We start from the raw sequence: 26,785 nt of genomic DNA, 5'->3' as shown, positions 1-26,785 counted from the left end.
GGGATGTAGTCGCATGTATCTTGTGCTGTTGGTGTCGTTGCTGATGGTGACAAGCATTTTGAGGGTACGAGTATGTAGCAGATGTCTTACTCTTACACAGCCCTTCACCCTCCCACCCTCCTTTCGGTAGATGGATAAGGTTATCTCCGGTCGGCCGGATCATGTATTTGTTCAGATGCACTGTATACACATGATTCATATCGATGATTGTATTTTCACTATGATCTATAACCTACACTTACAAAGACATAAACATTCTTGACACTCGGATGTATACTCTACTTCGATCTAAAGGAGAGTCATCACTTTTAGAGCATTTCGTATCGACGGAACCTATTTGTAATTGTAATTGATGGTACAATGTCAGCTTCACTCCGTCCAGTAGGAATACGATGATTCAACACCCACGTATAACCCAAGAAAGCCAGATCCTTCTTCGCATCCGGACCTGTATCCGCACCACTTGGAACTTCCGGAACTTGGTCCAGTTCGTCTGTGGGGAAATAAGAAGTATCGGTGATGGATCGGAGGTGAGGAACGAACGGTGCATCTATATCTCGGATGGTTGACCAGTCGACACCGTAGAAGAACTGTCGGAGCAAGCAATATGAGCACGTGATCACGACAGGAGCATATCTACACATTGTTGAAGGAAGTCTTCACACTCACAGGATGAGCTTTCAATTGATCAACGGTCATTCGTTTGTCTGCCTCGCACAACATTCTGAAAGAAGAGCATGCACGGATGAGCTGGGTGAACAGGTCACACTGTTTCGTTAACTCACCTTCGAATCAGATCCTCGGCTTCACGACTGAGATGGACATCATCAGGGAAGAATAGGTGGTTTCTCCAATCGATGATTTTCCTGTATACATCATGGGCATTCTCCGAACAGAATGGAGGGTATCCTACAGCCGTACAAGAACTTCAATGACAATTCCAGTTGATTCATTTCTCTAACTTACCAACTAAACATTCAAACATGATAGCACCCAAAGACCACCAATCGCATTCCTTTCCATATCCTTGTTGGAGGAAGATTTCCGGTGAGATCTGCGAGAAAGAGATACAGTAGAATCAGCCTTCATCATCATTCGCGATGTCAGACGTAAAGACAGCTACACTTACATAATCGGGTGTTCCGACAGTCGAATACGCCAACTTCCTCCTGTTGGCTTTCCAAGTAGCTATATCCTGTTTACTCGTCATTGTCAAGTTGATCGCATTGACCATCACGCTGTTTCTCGATGCGTTACCCGCTTGAGGTCGAGTAGTTTGATTACCTTCTCCACCTAACAGTCTTTGATAGTATGCTGAATCGTGTTGCTTGTGGAATCCCGTTGAGAGACCGAAATCTGATAATTTAATGTGGCCCATTGAATCGATTAAGATATTGTCGGGTTTGATATCACTTCGCGAAGGTCGAGATCATAAGTATACACGTTGGATAATGATTTGCAACAGATAAAGGCACTTACCGATGGATAAATCCTAGATTGTGTACGGCTTCAATAGCCAATATACATTCCGCCATATAGAATTTAGTGACGTCTTCAGAGAAAGTATCGTATTTGATCAACCTATCACGGGGAAGTCAGTCGAAGGACGGTACACATAGATAACCCACTCACATAGTCATCAGATCACCTCCGGGTAGGAATTCCATAACCAGATAGAGATATTGAGTATCTTGGAAAGAGTAATAAAGCTGTACTACCCATGGGGAATTTGATTCTGCCAATACGTCTCTCTCGGCTCTGACATGTGCGAGCTGTACAGGAAAAGCGGAACAGATCAGTCGAAATCTTCAAAATAGTTGTTCAAAAGCCCACAACGATGACAACGTTGTATATAGAAAAACCAAATCACCTGATCTTTTTTGAACATCTCATTCTTCTTGAGCGTCTTCATAGCGTAGATCTTACCCGTATCCACCTTTTGGGTTAATCTCACTTCACCGAAAGCACCTTTACCTATAACTTTGACGGTCCGGAAATCTTCTAATCCGATCCGAGTACGACGGAGACGGAGGAAGCTGTTGGTGGAAGATTGAAAGTAGGACAAAAGTGGCGTGTGGATCAATGAGAGATAGATGAGATCGGAGGGGAAATGAGGCAGGAAGGGACGTATGGAATGTTTGATCAGCTTGCAATCAGATTCAACAGCGGTGAACGGAAGAAACCCACTTGCTCTCCCTTCTTCCCAAAGCTAACAATTGTCTAGCCTTCAAGGTATCAGGTGTCAAAGCGTCCGCTGCGAGTTGTTTCTCCAATGCTGTTCGTCTATGTTCACATACATGTAAACCATCAGCAACCATCTTGCTTTTAGTTTATACCCGCATGTGGATTTTTGGAGGTTGGGAGAGGTATCAGGTAATAGGGAACATTTGATTAATGATCATTAGATCCAGTAGATCCATCAGACATCCAAGTAAAAATGTTTTCTCATCCTTATACGATATATGTTATGGAATTACTTTACTGAAACTATGAACACGAATCTGGGATTCAAGGGATCAGATTACTCACCGTTCTTTCCTTCCTACAACACCTTCAACCGCTTCCTTATAAAACAATTCCAATTTCATCTTTGCAGCCATCGCTTTCCCTTGTACCGAGTCTCCGAACTGAGAAGGACGTCTTTCAAAATACACATAATCTGGTCCCTTATCTCCACCGCCTACTGCGTTAGAGGAGGAGGAAGATGAAGATTGAGAAGGGTGCAAAGAACCTGATGAACCTTGTGAGGGGATACCTCCCTGACTATTTTGGCCTGGGTGAGGTGCGGTGGAACCTGGTTGACCGAGGTTCTGAGCCGAGACGGATGGTACGCTTGGCATGGGACTGGTACGGCCATTTCCACCAGGATTGGTCGAAGGGGTAAGGCCGGATGAAGGACCTGCTCCTGCTGGTTGACCTTGAGCTTGAGGGGGTCGATATGCCATTGTGGATGTGGATGTGGATGTCAATGTGGATAGAGCAAAGATTATAGATCGATAGCGATGAGATAGTGATATATGATTCTTGAATGAAGATCTGAAGTGAGCCGATTGAACCAATTCTCGTCTCCTGGTAAGGATGAGTTGCTTTCTACAACCAATTGGATCTGGATATCCTTCGGGATGACCGACCGATGATTGCTATGAGAGATGCAAAGATCAATTGTCCACCGCAGGTCGTGAGGGAAGGAATAGCAGGGTTGGTCGTAGACAAGATTTGACAGGATGAACGGCTGTAGGATTGTTACAGAGGTGGGATGAACCGATGAAGGATGTGAACTGTATTGTATAATATGTACGGATATGTAGGACAGGACAGGATGGGATGCACGGTGTTCTCTTTGTTCACGGTTGGTCGTCAAGAGGAAGGATATCAACCGTGTCACTCACCCTCTCTTCCACGCTGACACGCGTCGGGTGAAACAAATCAATTTGATTACGATCAAACTCTAATGCCATCCCATGACATCACTACCAAAACATATCCTAATGGCCATTACAAATCCCATTTCTGCCATCTTCTCACGACTCCCTCGACATGGATGGGATGGGATGGAACAGATCACTGCGACTGCACTGCAATCACAAAGATAGATAGATATACGAATTCATTCCATTCATACGAATCGATTCGAATCACTTTAATTGATACAGTAATATAACTTCTTTCCTTTCCCTTAACTCCTACTCAATGCAATAAATGATTTGATACTTGTTTTGTACTTGTATACTTGTGAAAATTTAAGTTATTACAGTTAAAAAGGCCACTCGAACCTGTAACCAAAGATGTCCCTCTCTCCGTCTTTACCCATGTTCATCCCATCTTGATCGAAATGATCATAATATTCCGAAGTCGAGGTAGCACGTTTAGGCAGTTCGGTATTTGTGCGCGGCATCTTGGTGGAGCTGTGGACCTCAACCGGAACACACAAGATGAGAGAGTTAGTTCATGTCCTACTCCATACGGTACGAAGACGGTGGGTAGGACTGATTGAAAAAAAAGGACTAGACAAATAGAACTTACCTGCTCAACAGTATGGTTCAAGGTGGGATGAGCATCTTCGTAGTGACCATCTCGGGTCTTGTATCGGTACTTGAATTGGGCAGTTTGACTGTAATTGAACCCCCATGTAAGTATGGGGTATTCCATCCACAGATATCAGGATCATCGACTTACGATGGTCCGAGATCTTGCTTGGATTGAGAATCCCATGGGTTGACCATACCCGTCGACATGAGTTTTCGAGTTGGTTCAGGTTCAGAGGCTTTGGTCATACTACGTGAACCAAAAACACATCAGTATAAATCCTTTTGAGTCGATGTTGTCTCGCTTGGATGAAATGGTAACATATGGACAAGAAGGTGATAAAGTGCGATATCTTCCGTCGTTCTAAAGTGAGGACATCCGACATCACCCGCTCGCATGATACGTCATACCCTCTGACCCCAATCGCCCATGTTCCGTATGGTGGGGGATTTACTGTACTCGAGAAGATGAGAAAATGCAATGGGAAACCATCACTCACAAGAAGTATCCTGCTACACCGAGGATACCAGTGACGATGATACTCAAAGGGTACAAGGCTGGGTCCCGCTTGGCGAATCGGTTGACATTCTTGGTGGCCTGTTGGAGGTTACCGGCGTGTGAAAGGTTGTGGGGGTCGGGCTGTGAATGAGGGAGATAATGAAGTGCGTGAAAGTGAGCCATAGAGGTTAGATCGATAGAGGGTGAAGAGAAGGAAGGGCGATCGAATCATAAGCACATTGTACTATCTCTCAATCCGATCGAGTTGGGAATAGTAAGAAAGCCAAAAACTCACTTGAGATTGTCTGGGAGGAAGAGAAGACATGTTTGATGCTGTTGTAGTTAATAGTGTTCGTTAAGGTTGTAGAGTAGCTTTGACTGATATGTATCGTTAGTTGTTGTTATATCTTATATATGTGAGAAAAGAGAAAGAAAAGGGGGATATATACGATGTGCGGTCTAAATGAACCGGTACTTATATCCGACCAAACCATCCACAGCTGTAGTATGTCGATGGAACCGCTGACGTGACGCAACATGATTCAGGATAGGGAACGCTCACTCACTTTACGTGTGATTCGATTGGATAGTAGGAAACAAGGAATGGGAGTGGATGGGAAATTAGACTAATCGATTAGTATAGTCTGTTACAGGTGCTGCAGTGGAGCAGCAGGGATGAAAGAAAGGATGTGGAAAGAGACCCAGATGAGAGGATGACGTATGACGTCAGTTGATCACCCAACCATCTAGAATGAATGATCAACTCTAATCGTCGGATGACGAGAATTACCTCTTTGGGTACATCGGATGTGGCACGGCGCATCTGCACACCGGTCGTCTAGTCTGCCTGTACCATGCATCACCTTGCTACATAGTGGGCTCTGGCCTCTTTGATACATGACAAATCTATGTCTATGATACATCTCTGCTTCTTCGTATCTACATTATAAAATCGAGATATGAATCTGCATACATAGTATGATGTGCAACGTGCACTGTCAAACCTTGTCCCAATTGTCATTCTCTTTCCCAAGCTGATATAAACTAGGTCGATCTACTCCTCGAAGAACTTTACAATCTCATTCAACTCCGTCACCCTAATCCCTCCTTTGGGATAACATATAAAAGTCCTTTCACCTTCCACACCGAATTTCTCCCTAAACTCAGCTTTCTTATCCAGACTCAGACTCTTCACTATGCCTTTATATGTCCTTTCCATAATCTTAGATCTCATCTCCCCTATCCCATGAGCAGTCAGGAAACTCTCCGAGACCGATGCGCCGAAGGTCACTGGTTCGCCAGGTACAGCCGACAGGGCAGATTGGACGGTCGATTCGATAGCTCCTTTAGGTGAAGAAGGGAAATCCAAAGCCCATTTAAGTTGATAGCCGTGTTTAGGCGAGAGACGAGTGAGGACTACCAAAGTTTCGATTCGAGGTTCATCCTTGTCGTTCGACTTATCACCATTGGTCTTCTTTGTATGATCGATGTTCCTTTTCCTCGGATCACTCTCCGCTATGAAATACCTTCGATGTCCACTATCCCTCCATGGCGCGATCTCCGTCAAATGAATTTGTTTACCTTTCTTATTCCCACTACTTCTATGTTCTTGCCATTCTTTTATCCTCTCATCGATCTTATTTTTCGTATCTTGCTCTTCTTCTATGTTAACTTCTCTCACGGAGAATACCCCTCTCTGTTGTTTGTTGTTTTGGATCACTTCAGGTTTCACTTTATCCGAATTACTTCTTTGTTCCTGGGTACAACTCAAACTCCTCCATCCATATTTTTCGGCCAGAGTCTCTTGAAATTCAGAAGATACCAACATCCATATAGGTTTCAACTTCAGTTCGTCGTTGACAAATACCAAAAATTTCTTGGTAATTTCGGATTTTTGAGAATCTGAACAAAGTGGATCTCCAGTGATCATACAGAATTTACCCTGTTCGACATATCCTACTGCTGCGCCTGTTGAGTGATCCCTCCAGATGGTAAATCGATCATCGAGCCATGAAGTGTTGGTAGCATCTCCGTAATTCGCTATGAGATCTTCCAAGGGTGGCAAGTCCGCTTGGGGGTCGGGAGGTTTGGTAGTATCTGCCTCGGGATGTGGTAAAGATGGTTTCTTGGTAGGTAGGGAATGTGGATCTCGATGGAACAAAGAAGATAATCGAATATCAGGTAAATCAAGATAAAAAGTTATAATTCTTTCTAATCCTAATCCAGCTCCTCCATGAGGTGGCATACCCCAATCGAACGCACTGAGATACTCTTCCATCTCATCTTCGTTTATCCCACTTTCTCTCATTGACTCTCTCAGTTCGAACGGATCATTTATCCTCTGTCCACCTGTACAGATCTCCTGTCCTCTGATGAACATATCAAACGAGTTTGTCGTCTTCCCATCATTGGCAGTATAGAATGGTCTTGCAGATTTAGGGAATCGATCAATTATATAGTAATCCGTATGATATTTAGCTTTGACCAATTCACCCAATCGAATTTCATCCGGTGTATGTAGATCTTCTTCCTCGACATCCCGGCCATCATCACGTAACATCTGTATGGCTTCTGAGAATGGTATAATTGGAGTCTCATCTGAGAAAACAAACTCTTCGCTATCCCACACTTCCCTCACTCTTGCTAATTCAGATTTCATAGTGGCCAATGCTCGGAACATGTTCTTCATGATTTGATCGAGTACGTAGAAGACTTCGTGGTAATCTTGCTTGAGGGATAATTCGATATCTAATCCTGTATATTCCGTAAGATGTCGGTGGGTATTGGAGTTTTCCGCACGGAAGACGGGTCCGATCTGTGGGAGCAAGATATAGAAGTCAGCAGCTGAACTAAAGGTTTCTGGGAAGACAAGAACAAGCTAAGATCGATGGATGATGAAGGCATATGAGCTCTTCCCGGACAAACTCACCTCATATACCCTCCCGAAATCAGCCGAAATAGCCATCTGCTTCATCAATTGAGGACTCTGTGCCAAAAAAGCTTTCCTTCCAAAATAATTTACTCTGAATACCTCTGCTCCACTCTCCGTAGCAGCAGGTTGTAATTTCGGTGTATTAATCTCTATGAAATCCATATCGTCCAAAGTTTCTCTAAATACTCTTAGGAGTCTTGCACGAATTTTGAATATCGCTTGATTGGTCGGATGACGAAGATCTAATGTCCTATTGCCCAATCTTGATCTCTGAGGTGGTGGTTCACCATGATATAATCCAAATGGAATGTTTTTGGATGGTTCTACCAGATGAATACTTTCTAACCTTACTTCCAAGGGTGAATCCACAGATAATTTGATAGGTTTAGGAGGTTTCGCTAATTTTCCACTGACTTGGACTATTGATTCACTGGGTATACGTTCTGTCCATTTGATCATATGTTCACTTGCTATTTCACCACTTAATACACCCTGTATTGTATATCCTCTATGACGGAAGATGATAAAATCCAATTGAGTAGATAATTCCCTCTGAGTATGAATTCTTGCTCTAAACGTTACGCTTCGACCTTCAGGAAGTTGAACGACATCGTCCAAAGGGATAATCTCACCTGGAATTTCCAAGTCACCGTATCTTTCTCTCATAGATTGATCTTCAGTCTTGGAAGCCACTTCATCTGATTCTTTACGACGACGAGCTACTTCCTCCTTCTCTTCTTCAGCACGACGAGCTTTCTCTTCCTTCTCTCTTCGCCTTTCTTCAGTGCGCTGAGCGGCCTTCCCTTGTTCGAGCTGATTCTGCTCATGAGATTGGGAGGTATCGGTGTCTTTGGAATGGTGTAGTTTGGAAACGAGAGTGGACGGTTTGAGGGCGTGTCCTAGTTTATGAAGGGAGTTGGAAGATGATTCGGAATAAGGTGCAGGTGAAGTATTGGGCGTGTCGACTGTCATGGTGATGAAGATGAATTAATGGGTGAGAATAGCCAGGTCGATTTGTCTACCCTGAGAGGTGATAGTGAAGAGTGATTAACCTCGACTGCGAACTGATCTACAAATAATGTTTATGCTGTAGCTGGAAGAAAGGAAGAGATAACAAAGGTGATCTCAACCTAAGTGACTACTGGACATCACATCATAATGCGACGGAACGCGTGGACGATGATGTCAATGATGCCTTAAGTAAAGTGCTCGTAGTGTATGAACGGAATACATCCTGTCTGGTTATTGGTAATGTACATTAACCGTGCCAAGGTGCGGTGACAAACACAGGTCTCGGTCTGTTGCCCCCATAAGATAATCACATCCGGATCCAACAGAGAACACGTAGTCCAGAGCTTCAACGATGTCATGGATGTAGCAACTCGGGGAATGAATGATTGAGAATGACGGATGCGATTTACACAGAGTCAGAGTAGCTTAGCGACTAGCCTAGCACCAAAGAAAAATGTTGCAAACAGCTTGGAGACAACACACTGAGATTGACGTCATAGAGGCATCCTGGAGACAGCACATACTGTGCCTGTCACGTGATACTGCACCCTGAGACGAGATTCCAGCAAAGACCTCTTGGCGGGGGAAATCGATCCGCAGTTGACAACATCTACTAGTAATTGATCAGATCAGATCAGATCCTCTTCGTACCAATTGATCACCCATTGTCATGCAAATAGATATCCCACCAAGATATCTTCAGTATGTCTGACTCCTCTACTTATCGACCACCATGGTCACTCCTCCTTCGAGCCAAATGATGGCGTCTTTCTTATCCTTCGTCGATGAGAAACACGACTTTGCATCGCCTCTACCATCAGTCAATAGCCAAAGGTACATACTGTATCATTCTTAAAGGAGATTTTGCCGAATTGAATGCGTGTCTGCCTTGTACCAATAACGGTGAGTGATCTTAGGGTAATTTGGTAGGAGAGAGCTATAATCAATCGAGTTATCTACCAAAATTGAAGAATGGCATTCTTGTGGGATGTTGCGACTCGACTTTTCTGCAGCACATGTCTATCATAAAAAGATGCTTATACATATAATAGATATGCATTTATATGATATGATATGGGAAATATGTATCATTAACAATAAAGAAGTATCTCGTGGTCAATCTATTGATTTCCTAAAGCATACGCAATAATGATCTCACCAAGCGTCGATACTGTATACACAATGATTCAAACGCACCATTCTCTTATTGACCTTTTTCTCATTCCTACTTATCTTCTATCTTATCATCTCCAGACCCTGTGGACAACCTACATGAACCCACTCCACAAACATCTCCGAAGCCCTAGCTGGATTCAGTTTATACCCCATCAGATAACCTTGTAAAGCCGATATGGTCAGACGATTTCCAGGAAGCGAATCTGCAAAATGATCAGCCAAGATCTCAAGATCGTCTTTCGCTTTTTCTCCTTTGGGTGTGTCCATTTCGTTTGCAGCTTCGGATTCAGGTATGGTGATTTCTGTATCGAGAGTGGTGCTGCTAGTAGCTCGACTTATAGCTGTTGATGGTGCTGAAGAATTTGGTGAACTGATGACAGGGGACGAGGATGATGATGATGAGGAATATTCGTAGGTTGATTCACCGTCATCTTCTACCTCCTGAATGTTTTTATCTCTTGGAAGTGATGAACTGTAATCTTGACCAAATGTTGATGCATTTGGCGGGATCAGAGGATGGCTGATCGTGTTTCCAGTTTCATCCGATGGTCTTGGTCGATAGAAATACATGAACAGGTCGTATGCCTGATCTCTCGTTGCATGAGTAAATTCGACCCAGACGTCGCATCGACCTATTGTATACGATGCATCAGCCTCACTCCTCGAATCGAGAGGGCCACACATAGTAAGGAAAGGAATGTGGAAGTCAAAACCACTGACCAGGTCTTGATAACGCAGGATCAATCCTTCTTACGTGATTGGTCGTACAGAACAGTATCCTACCTTCACTTGCAGCAAGGCCGTCTATGGCGTTCAGCAATCCTGATAATGTGACAGACGATCGGTTCCTCTCCTCCTCTTCTCTTTGATAATGAGAGGAGAAGCTCGTCCATTCTCCTTCACCCGAAGTCGTAAGTTCGATTTGGGCATCGTCTTCCTTGGATGGATCGGTAGAGGTGGCGGAAGTGACAGTGAAGTATTCTTTCTTGTCTGTGGTCTCGGTAGGAGGGGTGACGCCACTTTTCTTGACTTTTGTGGGAGCAATTTCTGGGTTCGTGGAGGAGGCATCTTGTGGTTTATTGGCATCAGAAGTGAGTTCATCGGAAGATGTCGGTACATCAGATGAGGTGGTATTGCCATTTACCGGTTTTCGAGTTTGAATAGGAGGCAAAACGTCTTTGGAATCCGTATCACCTCGATCGTCGGGATCTTGAGCAGCCAGTTTAATCAATGCGGTATCAAGAGATCTTCCAGGTGAAGTAACAGTGGCCAGTGAAGGATCTGGAGCGCTCTCAGTACCATCAATAGCCTGCATGGCTGGTGCAGAGTTCGGTTCTTGATCACTGATTTTCTGTTTGGCGGTAGAGTCAGAAACATTAGCGGAAGTACCTTCTGTGACAGCTGAGTCATCAAGGACTGCAGTCGGAACAGATGACTTCGATGGACTTGTACGCTTGGCCTTCTTCTTTGGTGATACAGATGGAGGCGGGAGTCCTACGGTCGTAGCACCCTTCTTACGACTTCGAAAAGCACAGTCGCTATACAACGTGAAGAGAGACGAATTAGTCTTGTCAATCGTTTTCAAGCAACCTGAAGCAGCTTACATGTCTTCAAAGAGAAGAATGCATTTCTTTGGGCAGTCCATCACCAACTTCATGAGTACCTCGTCGTCGAGTCTGCAGACCAGGACAATGTCAATCTATAGCTAAAGGCGTATGAATTGACATACATATCTCAAGGTCACTCACCCTTTAGCCCCGACGTTGACGATGTATACGCCGAGTTTGAAATGAGATGCAAGCGCTGTGACTATACATAAGATCATTCGAACAAGCCGAAAATCAGCTGCTCTATCGTTATCATAGTATACCGGTGTTGGTGTATATAGAAGTTGTCACTCACTCAATGAAGTCTTTCCTGTACCTGGTAGGCCATAAAGCAACCAGCCTCTTCTCCAAGGTAATCCCCTATCCTGATAAAACTGCTTGTTCTCCAGGAACTCCCTTGTATCCCTCAATACACCATCTTTGACCGATTGAGGGAGAAAGACCGACTCCCATGGTCTGATAGGTTTGAAGGAAGTCAAGTTCCATGAACCTACCCACCAGTGTGTGGTCAGACGGGGAATGTAGATTGATAATCTGCTATGAGACTTGGCAAGGTAGAGGGTTCGGGAGTGATAGATGAGAGAATGGAATATCTCCCGAGAGCGAGAGAAGGACGATACCCTACGGTCAGGGTGAGCTATCATATGTCAACACTTGTTAGGATACGACAGAATAGAGAGAGCAACTTACGATATTTTCAGGTTTCGCTCTTTTTGCCCACTATTGGTTTCCAGTACGAAATGGAATGTATGACCTTCGAATGGAATGTCCATGTTGATAGCTAAGTAGGCCATGATAGTGGAGTGAGATTATGATATTGCCTTCTCATCCGATCTGCCGGAAATGGGTAGGTGGTGGATGCTCACTTTTGGTAGGCAGAGTAAACAATTCCACCTCATCGTTAGCTCTTGAGGGGTCATTTGGATCACCGTGTTCCTCCGTTTTCAGGGGTGCGTTGGTCGGTAACTTGGATCGGATGATCATCTCTTTTGGGGGATATCGGCCGGTAGGATACATCGCTTCGAGGTAGTCTGTCCAAAATGGGATACTGTCTTTGGTTGACTTGGATAAGGCGGAAGTGTGTTGACGAATGAAGTGGATCAGCCAGTCGTATGCTGGATCAGAAGATGGGATGGTAGCTCGGAGTATGAGACCTAACAACATGGAGTAGTATAATCAGCAGTTATTTACTCCTTTTAGCAATGTGAATGTGGAATATGTATATAACAGTGTATTGTATAGACCAGCTGACACACTGGAAGAAGAGTGTACTCACCTTGATTGATAGCATTATTGATAGAACTCGTCACCCTCCTCGTCACTTCTACCATCACCGCAGCCAAGACGACTTTACCAGCTTCCAGCAAGATTGGGTTAGACCCGAAATATCGTCTCGCTTCACCTTGCAGTCGACCAAGACTGATGGATGTTTTAGGTCGGGAGATCTTGATCTTTGACATGATTCATCGATTTCAGTAGATGTTGAATATTAGTTTAGTTGATAAAGGTGTTAAAAAGCATCAGCATACATATATATGTTTGATTGAGAAGTGGGTGTACGGGAGTACTGCACCTGGAGGGTTGATAATTTTCGCATATCCTCCTCGAGGATAAAGCGCCGTTTCTTGATCTGATCTGATCGGCACGCATTGGATGAACACGCACACACACACAGAATCGCACTGGGACATGCTTATTGTCCTGCTTCCTTGTCATGGTCGCTCTCTGTGGGCTGATCCATACACACACACAGAGTGACAATCGTCAGGTCTACTCAACGATCTTGGGGTTAAGCCAGCATGCGGTGAACACGACTTTTGATCCATCCCATCCTTTCGCTTTCCTTGATGGTGATTCATTGAGTCGCAAAGGATGCTTGAGCGTGCTCGGAGGAAAACGATCCATGCTGATGAGCTAGATCTCGATCAACCTCATCCCCCTCCTGTGGCTTCCTCATTCTTATCGAATCCACATCTTTGCCGAGCTGCATTACTCAGTTGAATCTCTTGCCTGGTTTCGAGATGCGTAGGCAACCCATCATACTCGTACGTGTTACAAGCAATCATATGGCCTCATACCCACTGAGTTCTTTTTAAACCTCCACTCGTCATCTTGAATGATTACACCACATTTCGCCAGTTCCAGCGGAGCGTTCCCAGCTGGAGCTCCTCGCGGCGCGGCTTGGGCTGGGAATCGCTTGAATCGGAAGATTACGATGCGCAGGCACGGAATGACGTTTGGTATCCGTAAATAGATTGTGACCGGTACGAGTACTCTTACTCTTTTCCTTCTCTTACCGCAACGGTCACCTGAATCATTCTCAGATGGAATCACTGGCAAGCACGGCCGGGAAGACCTCGTTAAATGCAGGTCGATTGTGGTATCTTGATTCAGCCTGAATTGAAAGGGGGTAAAATGAGAGAACTCAGTTCAGGGGCCCAGGTGATGACGAACACATATGCATGCAACAGTAGTTAGTACTCGATTCGGTATTCGGTGAACGCATATGGCTGAAAGACGTCATATCTATTATTATAAACATTTTCTCACTTTGTCGCAGGTGAAGGAGATTGATGTTAATCTGATTTATAATAATATATCAGATCCTGTTTGCTACTTCATCACCAAGTGGTATAGACAACATTATCAACTGTTGTTCTTGTCACAGCCAATTTTATAGGAGCCCAAGAAGACCGGTGTAAGTATTTCAGGACCATCTTGGAAGGCCTGACCTGGAGAACCACAAAGGAAGCGAGAACTATGGCTTTGACACATAGGAAGAACCACAAGAAAGATCCCGAGTCTGGGGACGCAGATGCTGAAGCTAAGCGTAATGAAGAAGAGGAGAAGAAGAGTGAGTAGCGCAAGTGACCTATCTGCAACTGGATTATGGGTCTATACTGATTTTGAATTTTTTTATGCAGAGTATGAAGGGGAAGAATATGATGTACTATTGCGATATGTAGAGGAGCAGAAGCAAAAGCTAAAGAACAAGAAGGACGATGATGATGAAGACGATGATAAGAATACGAAATACGTTAGGAAATGGTATGCACCTTGGAAGAAGACAAAAGTAGAATCCGGTACCAAGAAGGTCAGTCCTTCAAATTCCTCATAATATATTATATTCGTGCTCAAAATCCCCCTTACGCAGGTCCCACAAGAATGGTTGGAGACTGATCGACAAAAAGGTCTATCCTCCTCTGATATCGATGAGAGAAGGAAACACTCAGGATGGAATGAACTTGAGAGGTATGTATGGATATTCTTGCCTGAGCTCTGTTCTTACATCGTTGCCTGGCTCTGACGGGATCGATGCTTGTAGTCCATCCGAAAATCAATTCATCAAGTTCATATCGTATTTCCGAGGTCCCATCTTATACGTCATGGAATTGGCTGTCTTGCTTGCTGCTGGTCTGAGAGACTGGATCGATTTCGGTGTGATCATTGGTATCTTATTCCTGAACGCTGCTGTCGGTTGGTACCAGGAGAAGTGAGTATCCCTCCATCACAACGATTATGCAATTCCCACTTGCTCGTCAAGAAGGAGGATTGAGCTGACTGCTGGTGTACCTCACAGGCAAGCCGGAGATATTGTTGCTCAGTTGAAAGCGGGTATAGCCATGAAGACTGTTGCTGTTCGAGATGGCAAGGAACAGGAAATCGAAGCTAGAGAGTTGGTTCCTGGAGACATCATCGTTCTTGAAGAAGGTAACACAATCGCTGCTGATGCCAAGGTATGTAAAAGGATTCGAGCGTATCCCGCATCTCTGGCGCTGACCTTGGTCTGTTCGTTAGATCTTGGGAGATTACCAGGACAAAGATGGATCTAAGGTGAATACTTGTCTTGCTTGGCTGTGTCTGACGCACAACAGGAGAGCTGAATACCTCTTTTATCAGTCCAAAGAGATTTTAGACAACCACGAGAAATCCAAGAAGGCCAAGGGACAACATAACGATTCTGATGATGAAGAGAACGACGACGATGATGGACCCGATAAAGGTCCTTCCGTGATGTCAGTCGACCAATCTGCTATCACCGGTGAATCGTTAGCCGTAGATAAATTCGTTGGCGATATCGCATATTATACGTGTGGTGTGAAAAGGGGTAAATGTTATGGGATAGTTACGGTCTCTGCGAAAGGTTCTTTTGTAGGTAGAACGGCTACTTTGGTATCTAGTGAGTAACACACGTTCCCAGAATGATTGAAGTGTATCATGATTGGCTATCAATATTGATGCTATATATGATCTAGGCTCGAACGAGAAGGGACACTTCCAAATCGTTCTCGGTGGTATTGGAACAACGTAAGTCGATATCGCCTGCGCCAGCCTGGATATCTACTAAGTGTCACTGTAGTCTCCTTGTCATGGTCGTCGCATTCATCTTCGCTGTCTGGATTGGAGGGTTCTTCCGCGGTACCAAGATCGCTACACCTAGTCAGAACAACTTACTCGTCTATGCCCTTATTTTCCTCATCATTGGTGTACCCGTCGGTCTGCCCGTGGTCACCACCACCACCCTGGCTGTTGGTGCTGCCTACTTGGCCAGAAGAAAAGCGATCGTACAGAAATTGACCGCCATTGAATCGCTCGCTGGTGTAGATATTCTTTGCTCGGATAAGACTGGAACATTGACCGCCAACAAGCTATCGCTTAATGAGCCCTATGTCGCGCCTGATGTTGATCCCAATTGGTTCATGACTGTCGCTGTTCTTGCTTCGTCCCATAATGTAAGAGGATTAGACCCAATTGATAAGGTCACGATCGTTGGACTCAAGGTAAGTCGACCATGAATAACATGATGTGTACTTTCGGTAATGGTATCGCTGATTTGACTTCGTGGGACGATTATTTAGGACTTCCCAAAAGCTCAAGAGATGTTGAAAGGCGGATGGAAGACACACAAGTTTACACCTTTCGATCCAGTCTCAAAACGAATCACAGCCGAGGTTGAGAAAGACGGAAAACACTACACCTGTGCTAAAGGTGCACCAAACGCCATTTTGAAATTGTCTAAATTCGATGCTCATACAGTGGCGGATTACAGAAATCAAGCTCAACAGTTCGCTTCTAGAGGATTTAGGTCTTTGGGTGTAGCTGTAAAGGAAGATGGCAAAGACTGGGAATTGTTGGGAATGTTATGTATGTTTGATCCTCCTAGAGCTGATACTGCCAAGGTGAGTGATTGCCTTTATCTCACAACATCCTAATGTCAGGATCCTGCTCATGTTCGTTATTGTATATAGACCATCGGAGAAGCGCACGAACTCGGTATCTCAGTCAAGATGTTGACCGGAGATGCTGTTGCCATCGCCAAGGAAACATGTAAACAACTAGGCCTCAAGACCAATGTGTACGATTCAGAAAAATTGATTGGAGGTGGGATGGCTGGATCTGATATTAGAGATTTCGTCGAAGCAGCTGATGGATTTGCTGAAGTCTTCCCTGAACATAAGTACCAAGTCGTCAACCTCCTTCAAGAAAGAGGACATTTAACTGCAATGACTGGAGATGGTGTCAACGATGCTCCCTCACTCAAGAAGGCAGATTGTGGTATTGCCGTGGAAGGTGCCTCGGACGCTGCTCGGACGGCTGCAGATGTAGTTTTCTTAGATGAAGGTTTATCAACTATTATCACTGCTATCAAAGTAGCCCGACAGATCTTCCATAGGATGAAAGCGTATATCATCTATCGGTGAGTTCTGCCTTTTGTCATTGATAATGGCAATAGGGTATGCTGACTGTGCGTTTCGAAAAGTATCGCCCTTTGTGTACATCTCCAAGTATATCTCATGCTTTCAATCTTGATCAAGAATGAGACAATCCGAGTAGACTTGATTGTGTTTTTGGCTATCTTTGCGGATGTAGCTACCATTGCTATAGCTTATGATCGAGGTGAGCTGTTCGACGTTATACCGTGATAGGCCTAGCAACTTACTGCGTATGGAACAGCCCCTTACGCTAGACAACCAGTCGAATGGCAATTACCAAAAGTCTGGATCATCTCCACAATCATGGGTGAGCTCCGAGTCACAAAGACTCTTTTTCATGTGTGAGGTGCGAAAGCTCATATGTACTCTTGTTCAGGTCTTCTGCTAGCTGCTGGTACTTGGATCATCCGAGGGACTTTGTATTTAGAGAACGGAGGTATTATCCAGAACTTCGGTTCAGTACAAGAAGTCTTGTTCCTGGAAGTTGCCCTTACTGAATCTTGGGTTATCTGTAAGTCGATAATTGATACGAGATTGAAAAACCATTCTGACACTTTATTTACCTGTAGTCATCACTCGATTGGCTCAAGAGCCAGGAACTCCGAATGTCTTCCCCTCTTTCCAACTTATTGCGGCTGTCTTGGGAGTCGATCTGCTCGCTTCCTTCTTTGCCGCTTACGGATGGATCTCTGGACCTGCTATCGAACATGGCGGATGGGTCGATATCGTTACCATCGTCAAGATCTGGGGGTACTCTTTCGGTGTCACAGTCGTCATCTTGCTTGTCTACCTCATCCTCAACAAGATCTCTTGGTTAGACCATATTGGCAGAGTATCTCGATCGAAGAGAAACGAAAAACTCGAGAATTTCCTTACCGACTTACAAAGATTGACTATCGTTCATGAGTCAGATCACAACGGATCCTACTTCCGATTCGCGTCTGGTGGATCTGGCTCTGCCACACCTAAGGAAGGTTCAGGTGATGACAAAGATAAGAAACCGAAATCAAAACCTAAAAAAGAACAAGATAGTAAATCTTCTGATAAAGGTAAAGGAGTTGAGGGTGGAGATAAGACCATGATGGATCATGCTGGTAAAGGTGATCAAGCAGAAGCCGAAAAACAACAAGGCCAAAAGAGACATCCTTCAAGTGGACCTGGATCGAAACAAAAAGGAAGCGAAGGTGAACCCACAGAGGTTTCAACTAAGGAACATACTCAAGGTAACCCGGATAGTAATCTGAATAAGGATAATTCACAAAGGACCGATGAAGATGAGAGATCAAGTGAGGGAACTCATGTGGAACCTTGACTATCTGATCATATCGAGCTTGGCAATGTTATCAATTAATTGCCAATGACATTGGAGGATGGAGCGAAGGTAGTGGGTATAGGAGGGTAAATGTATGAATTCAAAGACAAGGACATTCTTAGTATCCTGTAGCGTTTAGGAAAAGCTTTATATTGCTATTTAGCAATAAGATTGACTCCGTTTCATCTACCAAGAAAACGTAAATACATTATATTCTACATGATTTTCTCGTAGTTCAGATATAATCGCATAAAACAGCTAAAACATCACAAATACATCTCATATGACAAATGTATCCTTTATCGACTTGACGAATCTGCCGACTTATGAGCTGCAAGCAAGCTGGTGAGTGTCAGTATGTCATTGAAACGGTTCAGCACGTTTCATCCTTTCATAAATCTCCCTTCGGTCATCATTGACTATCATTGTATGGGACGAGAAAGGAGGGTAGCAATATGAATGAATTGACCCTCGTGCTCCTGACATTCAGAGGACCGAGGTAAGACTGTCCATCTCATCGTCATTACCCCTCGTCATTACCCCCTCTCAGAGAATGGAACGTAAAATTGAAAATCTGATTACAAGCGAGTACTGCAAGATATAAAAGCCAGCAGTCACTTTCATTGTAATTCAGCTGAAGTGCAGGTCACTATCAAATATACCTTTTGACACATTCTACTCGTAGCAGGCCTTGACGGTTCTTTGCTCTCTATCAATCTTCCATATATCTTACGGTTTCTCAGGGAAGTGCCGTACTAGCAATACCTTACCTTCACAATGATCAAGCTCACTACCATTGCCACCATCTTCGCCTTCTTCGGCGCCCCCTGTACACTGGCTCAGACAGACGCTACCAACGTAGCTGTACGAGTCACCTTTGGGCCTGGTGTAGATTACCAACAGGGCTTTGCACCTTTTATAAGGGATGACGTGGGGGACAAGGCATCTTGGGCTTTCGAAGAAGCAGATTTGGGCAAAACTACTGGTAAATTCTTTTTCTTACCTAAAAAGAAGAATGATGAGGGGAATTTTGTGGATTTATACAATGCTACAGTAAGTACTGTACCGATCCGACCAAACGGATTGAGCTCATTATTGATGGTTTGGTTTGAATTACTTCAGTGTTACGCTCAGGGATTGAAACTGTCCTACGATACTCCCACTTTCAACTTTATCGATCACGAACCTTGGCTGGAAGGTAAGAGATCTGATAAAGGCAAAGTGTGGTGTCCTAAAGATGAAGCCCATGCGAAAGACGGTTGGAAAGAAGGTGATGCTTTTCCCGATATTAGCTCGGTGAGTGATTGCTCTGCTGCAATGCTAGTACCATATGGTGTTCCCGACTGACGGTTCTGATGGATGTTTTTGCTATCGACTGCAGGAGAGTCTACCCGCAGAGTAGACTGCTAAGCAGTATCCGTTGAATCTTGGGAAGATGCCTCTAGGTAGTGCGATGTAGTGCTCAAACCTGAGCTGTCTTTATACTGTAAATATTGTCGGATAGTAGCATTATCGATGAGACATCCTATGAATGCATATCGTTAATTCTGCAATACTTCAATGAGCAGGAGACATGGCATTCCAGGACTGCCAACTAATATCTCTCTGCACTATGAATATATTTACTCCTCATCGCAGGTCCACTGGATGTAGGTAAGTCTACGGGTATGTAAAGCTGCATCAACACTGATTTCTGTTGCCACGGAGCCTGAAGTCCGTTCCACTATCTTTACGTAATTCGTTACGATCATGATGACAACAACAACAACACCACCATCCACCCAATCTCGAACCTGTCTTTGAGGTAGGAGCATCGATTCAGAATCAAGACAAGCTAATTTCAACCCGCTGGCTTGTTAGAGAGCGCAATAACATACATGATCAACAATGTACTGGCCTACAGCGACCACACGACTCGTCAATACCCCTTCACCTCTGGACGATAAACCCATCTTAAGAGTCAAATCAAGTAGGAAAGGTAATTTCTTTGCGAGTATCACCGAGAATGGCCTTGGTGTATGGGATGTGAGAGTGAGTACGAGTCATGGAACTCTGGTAGAAATGTTTGATTCACTGAAATTAATTTATCTCTCACAGCCGACCGTGCTTCAGGCAGCTGTCATAAGGTCACCGGGTAGTATAGAACGATTTGGTGTCAATGTGGATGTATATTGGGCATACGATGGGAGGGGTATAATCATACTCGTAAGACCGGACCTCTTCAATTGCTTCATACAGATAAAGCTGATGATTATTACTATCTTCTTGTTCAGACGAACACTTCCCATCTCCTATTCTATCAACTTCTTCCCACCTCTCGACCCTCGTATGACTCACCAGGTCCATCCACACCTGGACCAGGCGAAGGCGACGTCGTGATGGGTTGGGATCTGCGAAGTCTCGGTACAGCTTTCATCATGGGTCGATGCGAATCATTGATTCTTCAACCTCATAACCTCCTCTTGGTTTTACAGCATCCACCTTCAATCTTATCCGTTCCATATCCTATCCCTAGTCAACTACTTTCACCCCCCGGTTCGCATTTCCCCCCTCCTCCCCTTGATGGTGACTCGGAAGCTCAGATAGATTGCAATATATGGGATCTACAGAATGCGAAAGATTGGATGATTCCTTCCGGTCCAAGCGGGATGGGCATACCTCTACCTCAGGAAATAACGACATTTCGTACACCTGGATTACCAGCGGTATATACACTGTTGAATCAAGATGGCAGATTGTACGTCATGTATCAATCTGCTCAACTTGCTCAGATATCAAATTCCGAATCTCAGAAATCACAATTACTGAATGGACCGAAATACCTCGGTGTCAAAATACATCCACCAAACGTATATGCTCCCCAAGATGTGGTCAAACGTACGGAAGCTCTGGGATTCATGGAGAGTAACATAATGGATGATAGTGGGGATGTGGAGGATTATGCAGAACAGGTAGCGGTGAATCCTAGATTCGGACTGATAGCAGTTGGTCTGGCGAGGTGAGCTTAAATTGATGAAAAACACTGCATCATGTAAATTTGCCTTTCACTGACATTTGATTACTCATATGGTCTAGTGGAAAGATAAATATCATTTCGCTTCCACCTTATCCTGCGCAACCTAGATTATCTCATACTCTGGATTTGAGGATGCCTGCAAATCTACGTAAGTCGCATCTTTTCACGATGTCACATTTGTTCAGTTTCAGTTCTGCCGCTGATATAGATGATCATGTCAGATTCTTCACCTGGCGGAGTGACTAGTCTTGCTTGGACAGGTGACGGGTACTGCCTAGCTGCAGGATATGAGAAAGGTTGGGCGGCATGGAGTATGGGTGGAAGACTAGGTGGATGGGGAATCAAAGATGAAGATGCCCTCGACGATGGTGATCATGGTCAACGTGCAATGGGAGTAGTCGACCTCGTAAGTCGACGCTGGCTGTTTTGTGACATGTTGGAAAAGAATTGCTGAAATATAGTAGTTTTGGGTACCTGGGAATTTGGAACTTTTCCTTCTTCGACCAGGACTAAGTCATGGTCCTCAGATAGAGGTCGTATCGTTTGTGAAGAGCGCTACGACCAGTCAACAGTCACCTGTACGTATCGGTATCTACGTATCGGAAATTCGATCGCTGACCTGAAAAATAGGACAACACGAGATATGCTTTCCTGCAGATGGACGATAGGGTACTGGTCTATCGAGGTGCCGATCAACCTGATATGAGTGTGATCAATCCCGAATCAGATGTTTGGCAAAGTATCAAGGTCAGCTACTGCGCCAAATCCTTATATGTCTGCTAAGCTGACCATATATGTAATTTCTGCAGATTCCCGCCGCCTATATAGCTACCAATTGGCCACTTCGATACGCCTCTATCTCGTCGGATGGAAAATTGATCGCTGTGGCTGGAAGGAAGGGTCTCACTCATTATTCAGCTTCTTCTGGACGGTGGAAGTTGTTTCCTGATGAAAGACAGGAAAGGGAGTTCACTGTCAGAGGTGGTTTATTATGGTTCCATCATGTTTTGATCGCTGCCGTGGATGTAGAGAAAACTCATCAGGTGAGCCAAATTCGTCTCATCCGCTTACAATTAGAAGCTTGATCTTTGTGATGCCGAAGCTGATCATGTCGAACATATCGAACGGTAGATACGTCTATATTCTCGGGACTTGAATCTAACCGAAATACTACATACTCAGACTCTTCCGTCACCTGTCCTCGTCATGACCCTACTTGACAATTCACTTTTGGTCTATACAGCAGACAACAACCTTTACCATTTCCTGATTCTACCGACTCAGACTTCGATCAAATTGCATTTATGTGGAAGTATTAGTTTCAGAGGTATCGTGCAAGTACCAAATAGAGTAAGAGGTATGAGCTGGATGATCCCACTGGCGCAGAAGAGTGAGCACCTACTATCCTATTCATTGCACCCAACTTGGAAAGCTAATGACATGCTCTTGCGATGGTAGATCTGGGGGATCCCGTAGATGATCTGATAGTGGCCACCATCATTTTCTTGGTAGATGGGAAATTGGTCTTACTCAGACCTCGCAGAGTGAGCTATGTCCCCCGCGTGCCGCACGAAATACCACAAGCTGAAGATTCTCCGTATAGGCTAAAACAGATGAAGTGCGATACGATATGCAGATTTTGGCCGATCGAATCGAAGTCTACTGGACCCACCTGCACGGAGTAGCCACTTTGGAAAACTCCCTTTGGGGATATGATGGTCAGAATATGCGGATTTGGCTGGATGCTCTCACGATTGAAGCTACAAGAGTAAATAGTACGAGCGACAGTTATGAGGAAGTGGAGGAAAGCGTCAAGTTGAGATTGGACTTTTATCCATTATGTTGGTGGTTCTGATCTTCGACAATCCTTCATCTATTTTCGATCCAGAGGTGCTATTTGGGAGGTTCCCAAAACATCCTCTAAACCTGGCGGATATTCGATTATAATGAGAGGATGTGATGCTGACTACCTGTTTCGAAATTCTTCAGCAATCCTAATGGACAAAGCGATCATCATCGGTGTCGATCCAGACTCATCATTACGACTCCCTTGGCCTATATACAAGATATCCACCTCGACACACTTGTTCTTACCTCAATTTCTACGATATCACCTATCCTCTTCTCCTCCAAGCTTGCTGAATGCTCTGATCTTAGCTAGACATTACGACAGCTTGGTTTATTTCGCTCATTCTTTGGAGATACTACTGCATTCGGTACTGGAAGATGAGATTTCCAAACCTGGCATAACGAATAGTCTACCTAGTACAGCTAGTATAGAAAACAACACTGATGTCGATGATGGAACGAAAGTATTCAACCGTGGTCATGGAGGGGAGAAGATCATTTCTTTGGACTCTCTTCCACCATCGCCTAAACCACCATCATCCTCACCGGAAGGTATATCCCTCTTATCAGCTGTCATTCAATTTTTGGACCATTTCGATTCTTCCCTTGAGGTGATAGTGGGATGTGCGAGAAAGACGGAGATTGACAGATGGAATTTACTATTCGACCTTGTTGGATCACCTCGAGATCTATTCGAGATTTGCCTAAAGGAAAATAAACTGAGGACGGCAGCTAGTTATCTATTGGTACTTCATGGAATGTCTGATGAGGGGTTGCAACAGGAGGGAGAAAAGATGGATGTTGAGGTGAGTTATAATCCACACAATGTAAATTCTCCGGCTCTGAATTTATTTCATTGGTTGAGGTCATGTGGTGGGGAATGCCACGCTGATTATATGCTTTATGTGTGATGTAGGATACGATAAGGTTGTTGAAGCAGGCCATCAAGTCAAAAGAATTTCATGTGAGTACATAGATTGACATATCCTCGTAATATACTGTGCGAGATGACTGGCTGATCGTTGATTTATCCGTGACTTACTTAGCTTTGCAAAGAACTGCTTCGATTCCTTCATTCGATTGACGAATCTGGCTCATCGTTAATATCCGCTATAGACCAAGTTGGTATTATACCTACATCATCCGACGACGATGACGATCATCAAGACCAGCAAGACCAGCAACTCCATCATGATAATGATAACGATAACACTCCGATAATCGACCAGGAAGAACGGGTTGTTAGCCAAAATCCTCCTACACCAAGTATCACTTTATCTGCTTCTCAAGATAACGACCAACCCGCGATCGGCTCGGCTCTTCAATTGGACTCGGAGAGGATGTATAAGACTCCACCTTCTCCTACGACTCTGGAGAGGTTTGACGACCGCCCTGGAGATATTTGATCAAAAAGGTTGACGATTAAAACACGATTGTAATGACAGGTAGCGTGTTTAAGTATGTATACGATAACATGCTATAGATGATTTTGGGACACCATGAGGGTGGGATGTATGTTGATTTGTATATTACGACATGATGTGCTTGATGCATTTTAATGTTTGTATGAAGTATGAACATGATTGATCGTTGGAGTGGAAGTTACTGAGACTGAGTGAACCGAATACTAATTGAAATGACAGGGAAACGAAACGCAGTTTTGGTCTATCCATGCTACCAAATGGTTTCAGCTTTGAGAACCCATGCTACATCAGCTTACAGACTTCTTCTACTTTATTCCTATTTCTGGCAGGATGCCACTCACCTTCATTCGTTCCCACGCATTTATCCACCTTGTTTGCAAATACCCTCTTATATACGAACCTCTGATCGTACTCCCTCATCACCTCTGCACTGAGTAACATTTGATCTTTCACCAGCTGAGAGTAGAACTGTGCGAGCTGCGATAAGAGGAAAGTCGTGGATAGATGAAGGAGGGGAACGTAAAGTGGATGAAGGGGGACGAGTAGATGAGTGAGTAAAGGGGAGGTTGGTGGGAATGCGCTATTGTGCATAGAAATTGATATCAGCCCAAATCCATATGATGGTGAAGACCGTATCACGAAACGACGCGATTATACAACTGATTACGGTAGACTTGGTGTCTATGTCGTTGAAGGGTACTCACCAGAATAAGGCTAAGCAAAATTCGGGTGGATCCCAAACCCTAAGACTTTGGATCTTATCGTTAGATCCAAGGGAAGTAGCTAATCTAGGTGCATCCTTTTGAGGTTTACCGAATGCTGATAATATAGAGTAGCTGCAAAATATACGTGTGTTAACGTAGTAAAGATATGCTGACTGCATTTGGAACCCACAATGAGAATTTCAGAATAAACCATAATGCCTTTCCTATCATCTTGGCATACTTGTCAAATCCAGCCTTGGAGGCACGACCGGAAGAGGAAGAAGCAAACACGTCTTGATCTTGTTCTGGCTGCGATTTGATCTTGGGTGCTGGAACTGGAGAGGCGTGAGGTGAATGGACTGTTTCTGATCCCTGTAAATTACGAATTGGTAAATCTGATATCAGCTGCTTGAGACGGAGATAGGTGTTTTAGACATCCAGCTTACCGAACGAAGTTGCATATCGTATGTCCTGAATCTCGTGAAGAGGTATGCTGCATTGCCGATCGATAATAAAAGAAGAAGGATGAGTAGTGTATATTTCTATTCGGCAATTGTTAGCAATCGAACTATTCTATGGCCCGCAGTACAACTTACCGACCAGCCGCTTATCAGTCCTACACCTTGACTCTTCCCCTCATTCTCCCACCTGTCCCATCGCCCCATGACTCCACTGGGCTCTCTCCCGCTTCTGAGGACACTTTCATACTCGTCTCGATGAGCGAAGAAGGGATATACCAATAGATAATGGATGGTATGTATTGTAAGCGAGATAGGATTGGCCAGATGCTCGTCAGGAAGAATATCATATATCGATTGAGGAGAAGCAGAAGCGAATTTATCGTATATTGTAGCAGGTATTGAGGTTATCCTGTATTTCAGAATATCGATCAGCTATGACTGACAACTTCAAAGTGTATTGCGTCAAGCTTACCTCTGAAAGATAGGTTTCTTCCTTACAAACCTCTTCCTACTCCTGGCATGATCTATAGAAGGTGTACTTAGTCTTCTATCTTCCTCGGCTCTCTTGGCCGCTCGGGCAGAAGCAGCCATATCGAACGGAATACTTGACGATTTACTGAGACTCTGAGGAGGTGTAGACAATGCATGAGTTGCGTAGAGTAATTTGGGCGTCATAGGTGATGACACATTGTTGTTGTTGTTGTTATTGTTATTGGGTGTTCGATGTCTGACAGGAGTATCTTGAGTTTGGCTGAGAGTGGATAATCTCGAGGAGGAAGAAGAAGTTGGTATAGGAGCTGGAGCTGGAGATTCGTTGATCTCTGCTAGGTCCCTCGACGAATGGGATTTGGATAGTCTAGAAGGGGCGTGAGAGAATGCTGGAAGTGATCGACGAGCAGTGCGTGCTAGTGGAGATTGGGACATCTTGTTGGATCTTGTCCCCTGTGTCCCTCACAAGCAGACGAGGTGCTTAAGATGAAGGGTGTCTCAACGTGGAATGTATAACGTCAGGTTGAACTGTCTGGAGTGTTGAAATGTGGAAATGTGGAAAATGTT

The 26,785-nt window shown here is 44.3% G+C and overlaps 8 protein-coding genes across 8 annotated transcripts; 3 read left to right on the top strand and 5 right to left on the bottom strand.

The window, feature by feature from the left end:
• Window positions 1–308: 308 nt before the first annotated feature.
• On the bottom strand, window positions 309–2,945 carry I203_105043 (uncharacterized protein; the record flags this gene model as incomplete). The annotated part of the gene is made up of 12 exons (XM_065517672.1): window positions 309–333; window positions 409–590; window positions 670–724; window positions 786–909; window positions 967–1,054; window positions 1,130–1,412; window positions 1,480–1,581; window positions 1,633–1,772; window positions 1,871–2,036; window positions 2,188–2,283; window positions 2,530–2,740; window positions 2,795–2,945. 12 exons carry the CDS (start codon window positions 2,943–2,945, stop codon window positions 309–311), a joined length of 1,623 nt encoding a protein of 540 aa, XP_065374490.1.
• Window positions 2,946–3,866: 921 nt separating this feature from the next.
• On the bottom strand, window positions 3,867–4,849 carry I203_105042 (uncharacterized protein; the record flags this gene model as incomplete). The annotated part of the gene is made up of 5 exons (XM_065517671.1): window positions 3,867–3,905; window positions 4,024–4,111; window positions 4,177–4,275; window positions 4,526–4,665; window positions 4,820–4,849. The coding sequence occupies 5 exons, from the start codon at window positions 4,847–4,849 to the stop codon at window positions 3,867–3,869; spliced, it is 396 nt and encodes a 131-aa protein (XP_065374489.1).
• A 729-nt stretch (window positions 4,850–5,578) lies between these two features.
• On the bottom strand, window positions 5,579–8,428 carry I203_105041 (aspartate-tRNA(Asn) ligase; the record flags this gene model as incomplete). The annotated part of the gene is made up of 2 exons (XM_019143375.1): window positions 5,579–7,339; window positions 7,454–8,428. The coding sequence occupies 2 exons, from the start codon at window positions 8,426–8,428 to the stop codon at window positions 5,579–5,581; spliced, it is 2,736 nt and encodes a 911-aa protein (XP_019006424.1).
• Window positions 8,429–9,703: 1,275 nt separating this feature from the next.
• I203_105040 (uncharacterized protein) lies at window positions 9,704–12,710 on the bottom strand (the record flags this gene model as incomplete). Its single annotated transcript, XM_019143376.1, has 8 exons — window positions 9,704–10,275; window positions 10,364–11,181; window positions 11,248–11,319; window positions 11,392–11,452; window positions 11,546–11,871; window positions 11,941–12,031; window positions 12,117–12,404; window positions 12,527–12,710. 8 exons carry the CDS (start codon window positions 12,708–12,710, stop codon window positions 9,704–9,706), a joined length of 2,412 nt encoding a protein of 803 aa, XP_019006425.1.
• Window positions 12,711–14,010: 1,300 nt separating this feature from the next.
• Window positions 14,011–18,276, top strand: I203_105039 (plasma-membrane proton-efflux P-type ATPase; the record flags this gene model as incomplete). The annotated part of the gene is made up of 15 exons (XM_019143377.1): window positions 14,011–14,104; window positions 14,175–14,344; window positions 14,405–14,502; window positions 14,576–14,743; window positions 14,831–14,987; window positions 15,049–15,084; window positions 15,151–15,430; window positions 15,507–15,558; window positions 15,611–16,031; window positions 16,110–16,430; window positions 16,500–16,948; window positions 17,012–17,148; window positions 17,206–17,271; window positions 17,341–17,475; window positions 17,534–18,276. The coding sequence occupies 15 exons, from the start codon at window positions 14,011–14,013 to the stop codon at window positions 18,274–18,276; spliced, it is 3,327 nt and encodes a 1,108-aa protein (XP_019006426.1).
• Window positions 18,277–19,053: 777 nt separating this feature from the next.
• Window positions 19,054–19,678, top strand: I203_105038 (uncharacterized protein; the record flags this gene model as incomplete). Its single annotated transcript, XM_019143378.1, has 3 exons — window positions 19,054–19,329; window positions 19,399–19,572; window positions 19,658–19,678. The coding sequence occupies 3 exons, from the start codon at window positions 19,054–19,056 to the stop codon at window positions 19,676–19,678; spliced, it is 471 nt and encodes a 156-aa protein (XP_019006427.1).
• Window positions 19,679–20,163: 485 nt separating this feature from the next.
• On the top strand, window positions 20,164–24,546 carry I203_105037 (uncharacterized protein; the record flags this gene model as incomplete). Its single annotated transcript, XM_019143379.1, has 14 exons — window positions 20,164–20,307; window positions 20,374–20,481; window positions 20,550–21,274; window positions 21,352–21,440; window positions 21,514–21,698; window positions 21,757–21,870; window positions 21,923–22,039; window positions 22,102–22,335; window positions 22,424–22,682; window positions 22,751–22,836; window positions 22,896–23,133; window positions 23,282–23,946; window positions 24,057–24,104; window positions 24,187–24,546. The coding sequence occupies 14 exons, from the start codon at window positions 20,164–20,166 to the stop codon at window positions 24,544–24,546; spliced, it is 3,372 nt and encodes a 1,123-aa protein (XP_019006428.1).
• A 300-nt stretch (window positions 24,547–24,846) lies between these two features.
• I203_105036 (uncharacterized protein) lies at window positions 24,847–26,653 on the bottom strand (the record flags this gene model as incomplete). Its single annotated transcript, XM_019143380.1, has 6 exons — window positions 24,847–25,144; window positions 25,269–25,400; window positions 25,459–25,640; window positions 25,715–25,810; window positions 25,865–26,138; window positions 26,202–26,653. The coding sequence occupies 6 exons, from the start codon at window positions 26,651–26,653 to the stop codon at window positions 24,847–24,849; spliced, it is 1,434 nt and encodes a 477-aa protein (XP_019006429.1).
• Window positions 26,654–26,785: the final 132 nt, after the last annotated feature.

This window comes from Kwoniella mangroviensis (assembly GCF_000507465.2).
Source record: "Kwoniella mangroviensis CBS 8507 chromosome 1 map unlocalized Ctg01, whole genome shotgun sequence".
NCBI classification, from domain to species: domain Eukaryota; kingdom Fungi; phylum Basidiomycota; class Tremellomycetes; order Tremellales; family Cryptococcaceae; genus Kwoniella; species Kwoniella mangrovensis.
Note: the sequence above shows the minus strand (reverse complement) of the source record. Positions and strands in the feature narration are given on the sequence as shown.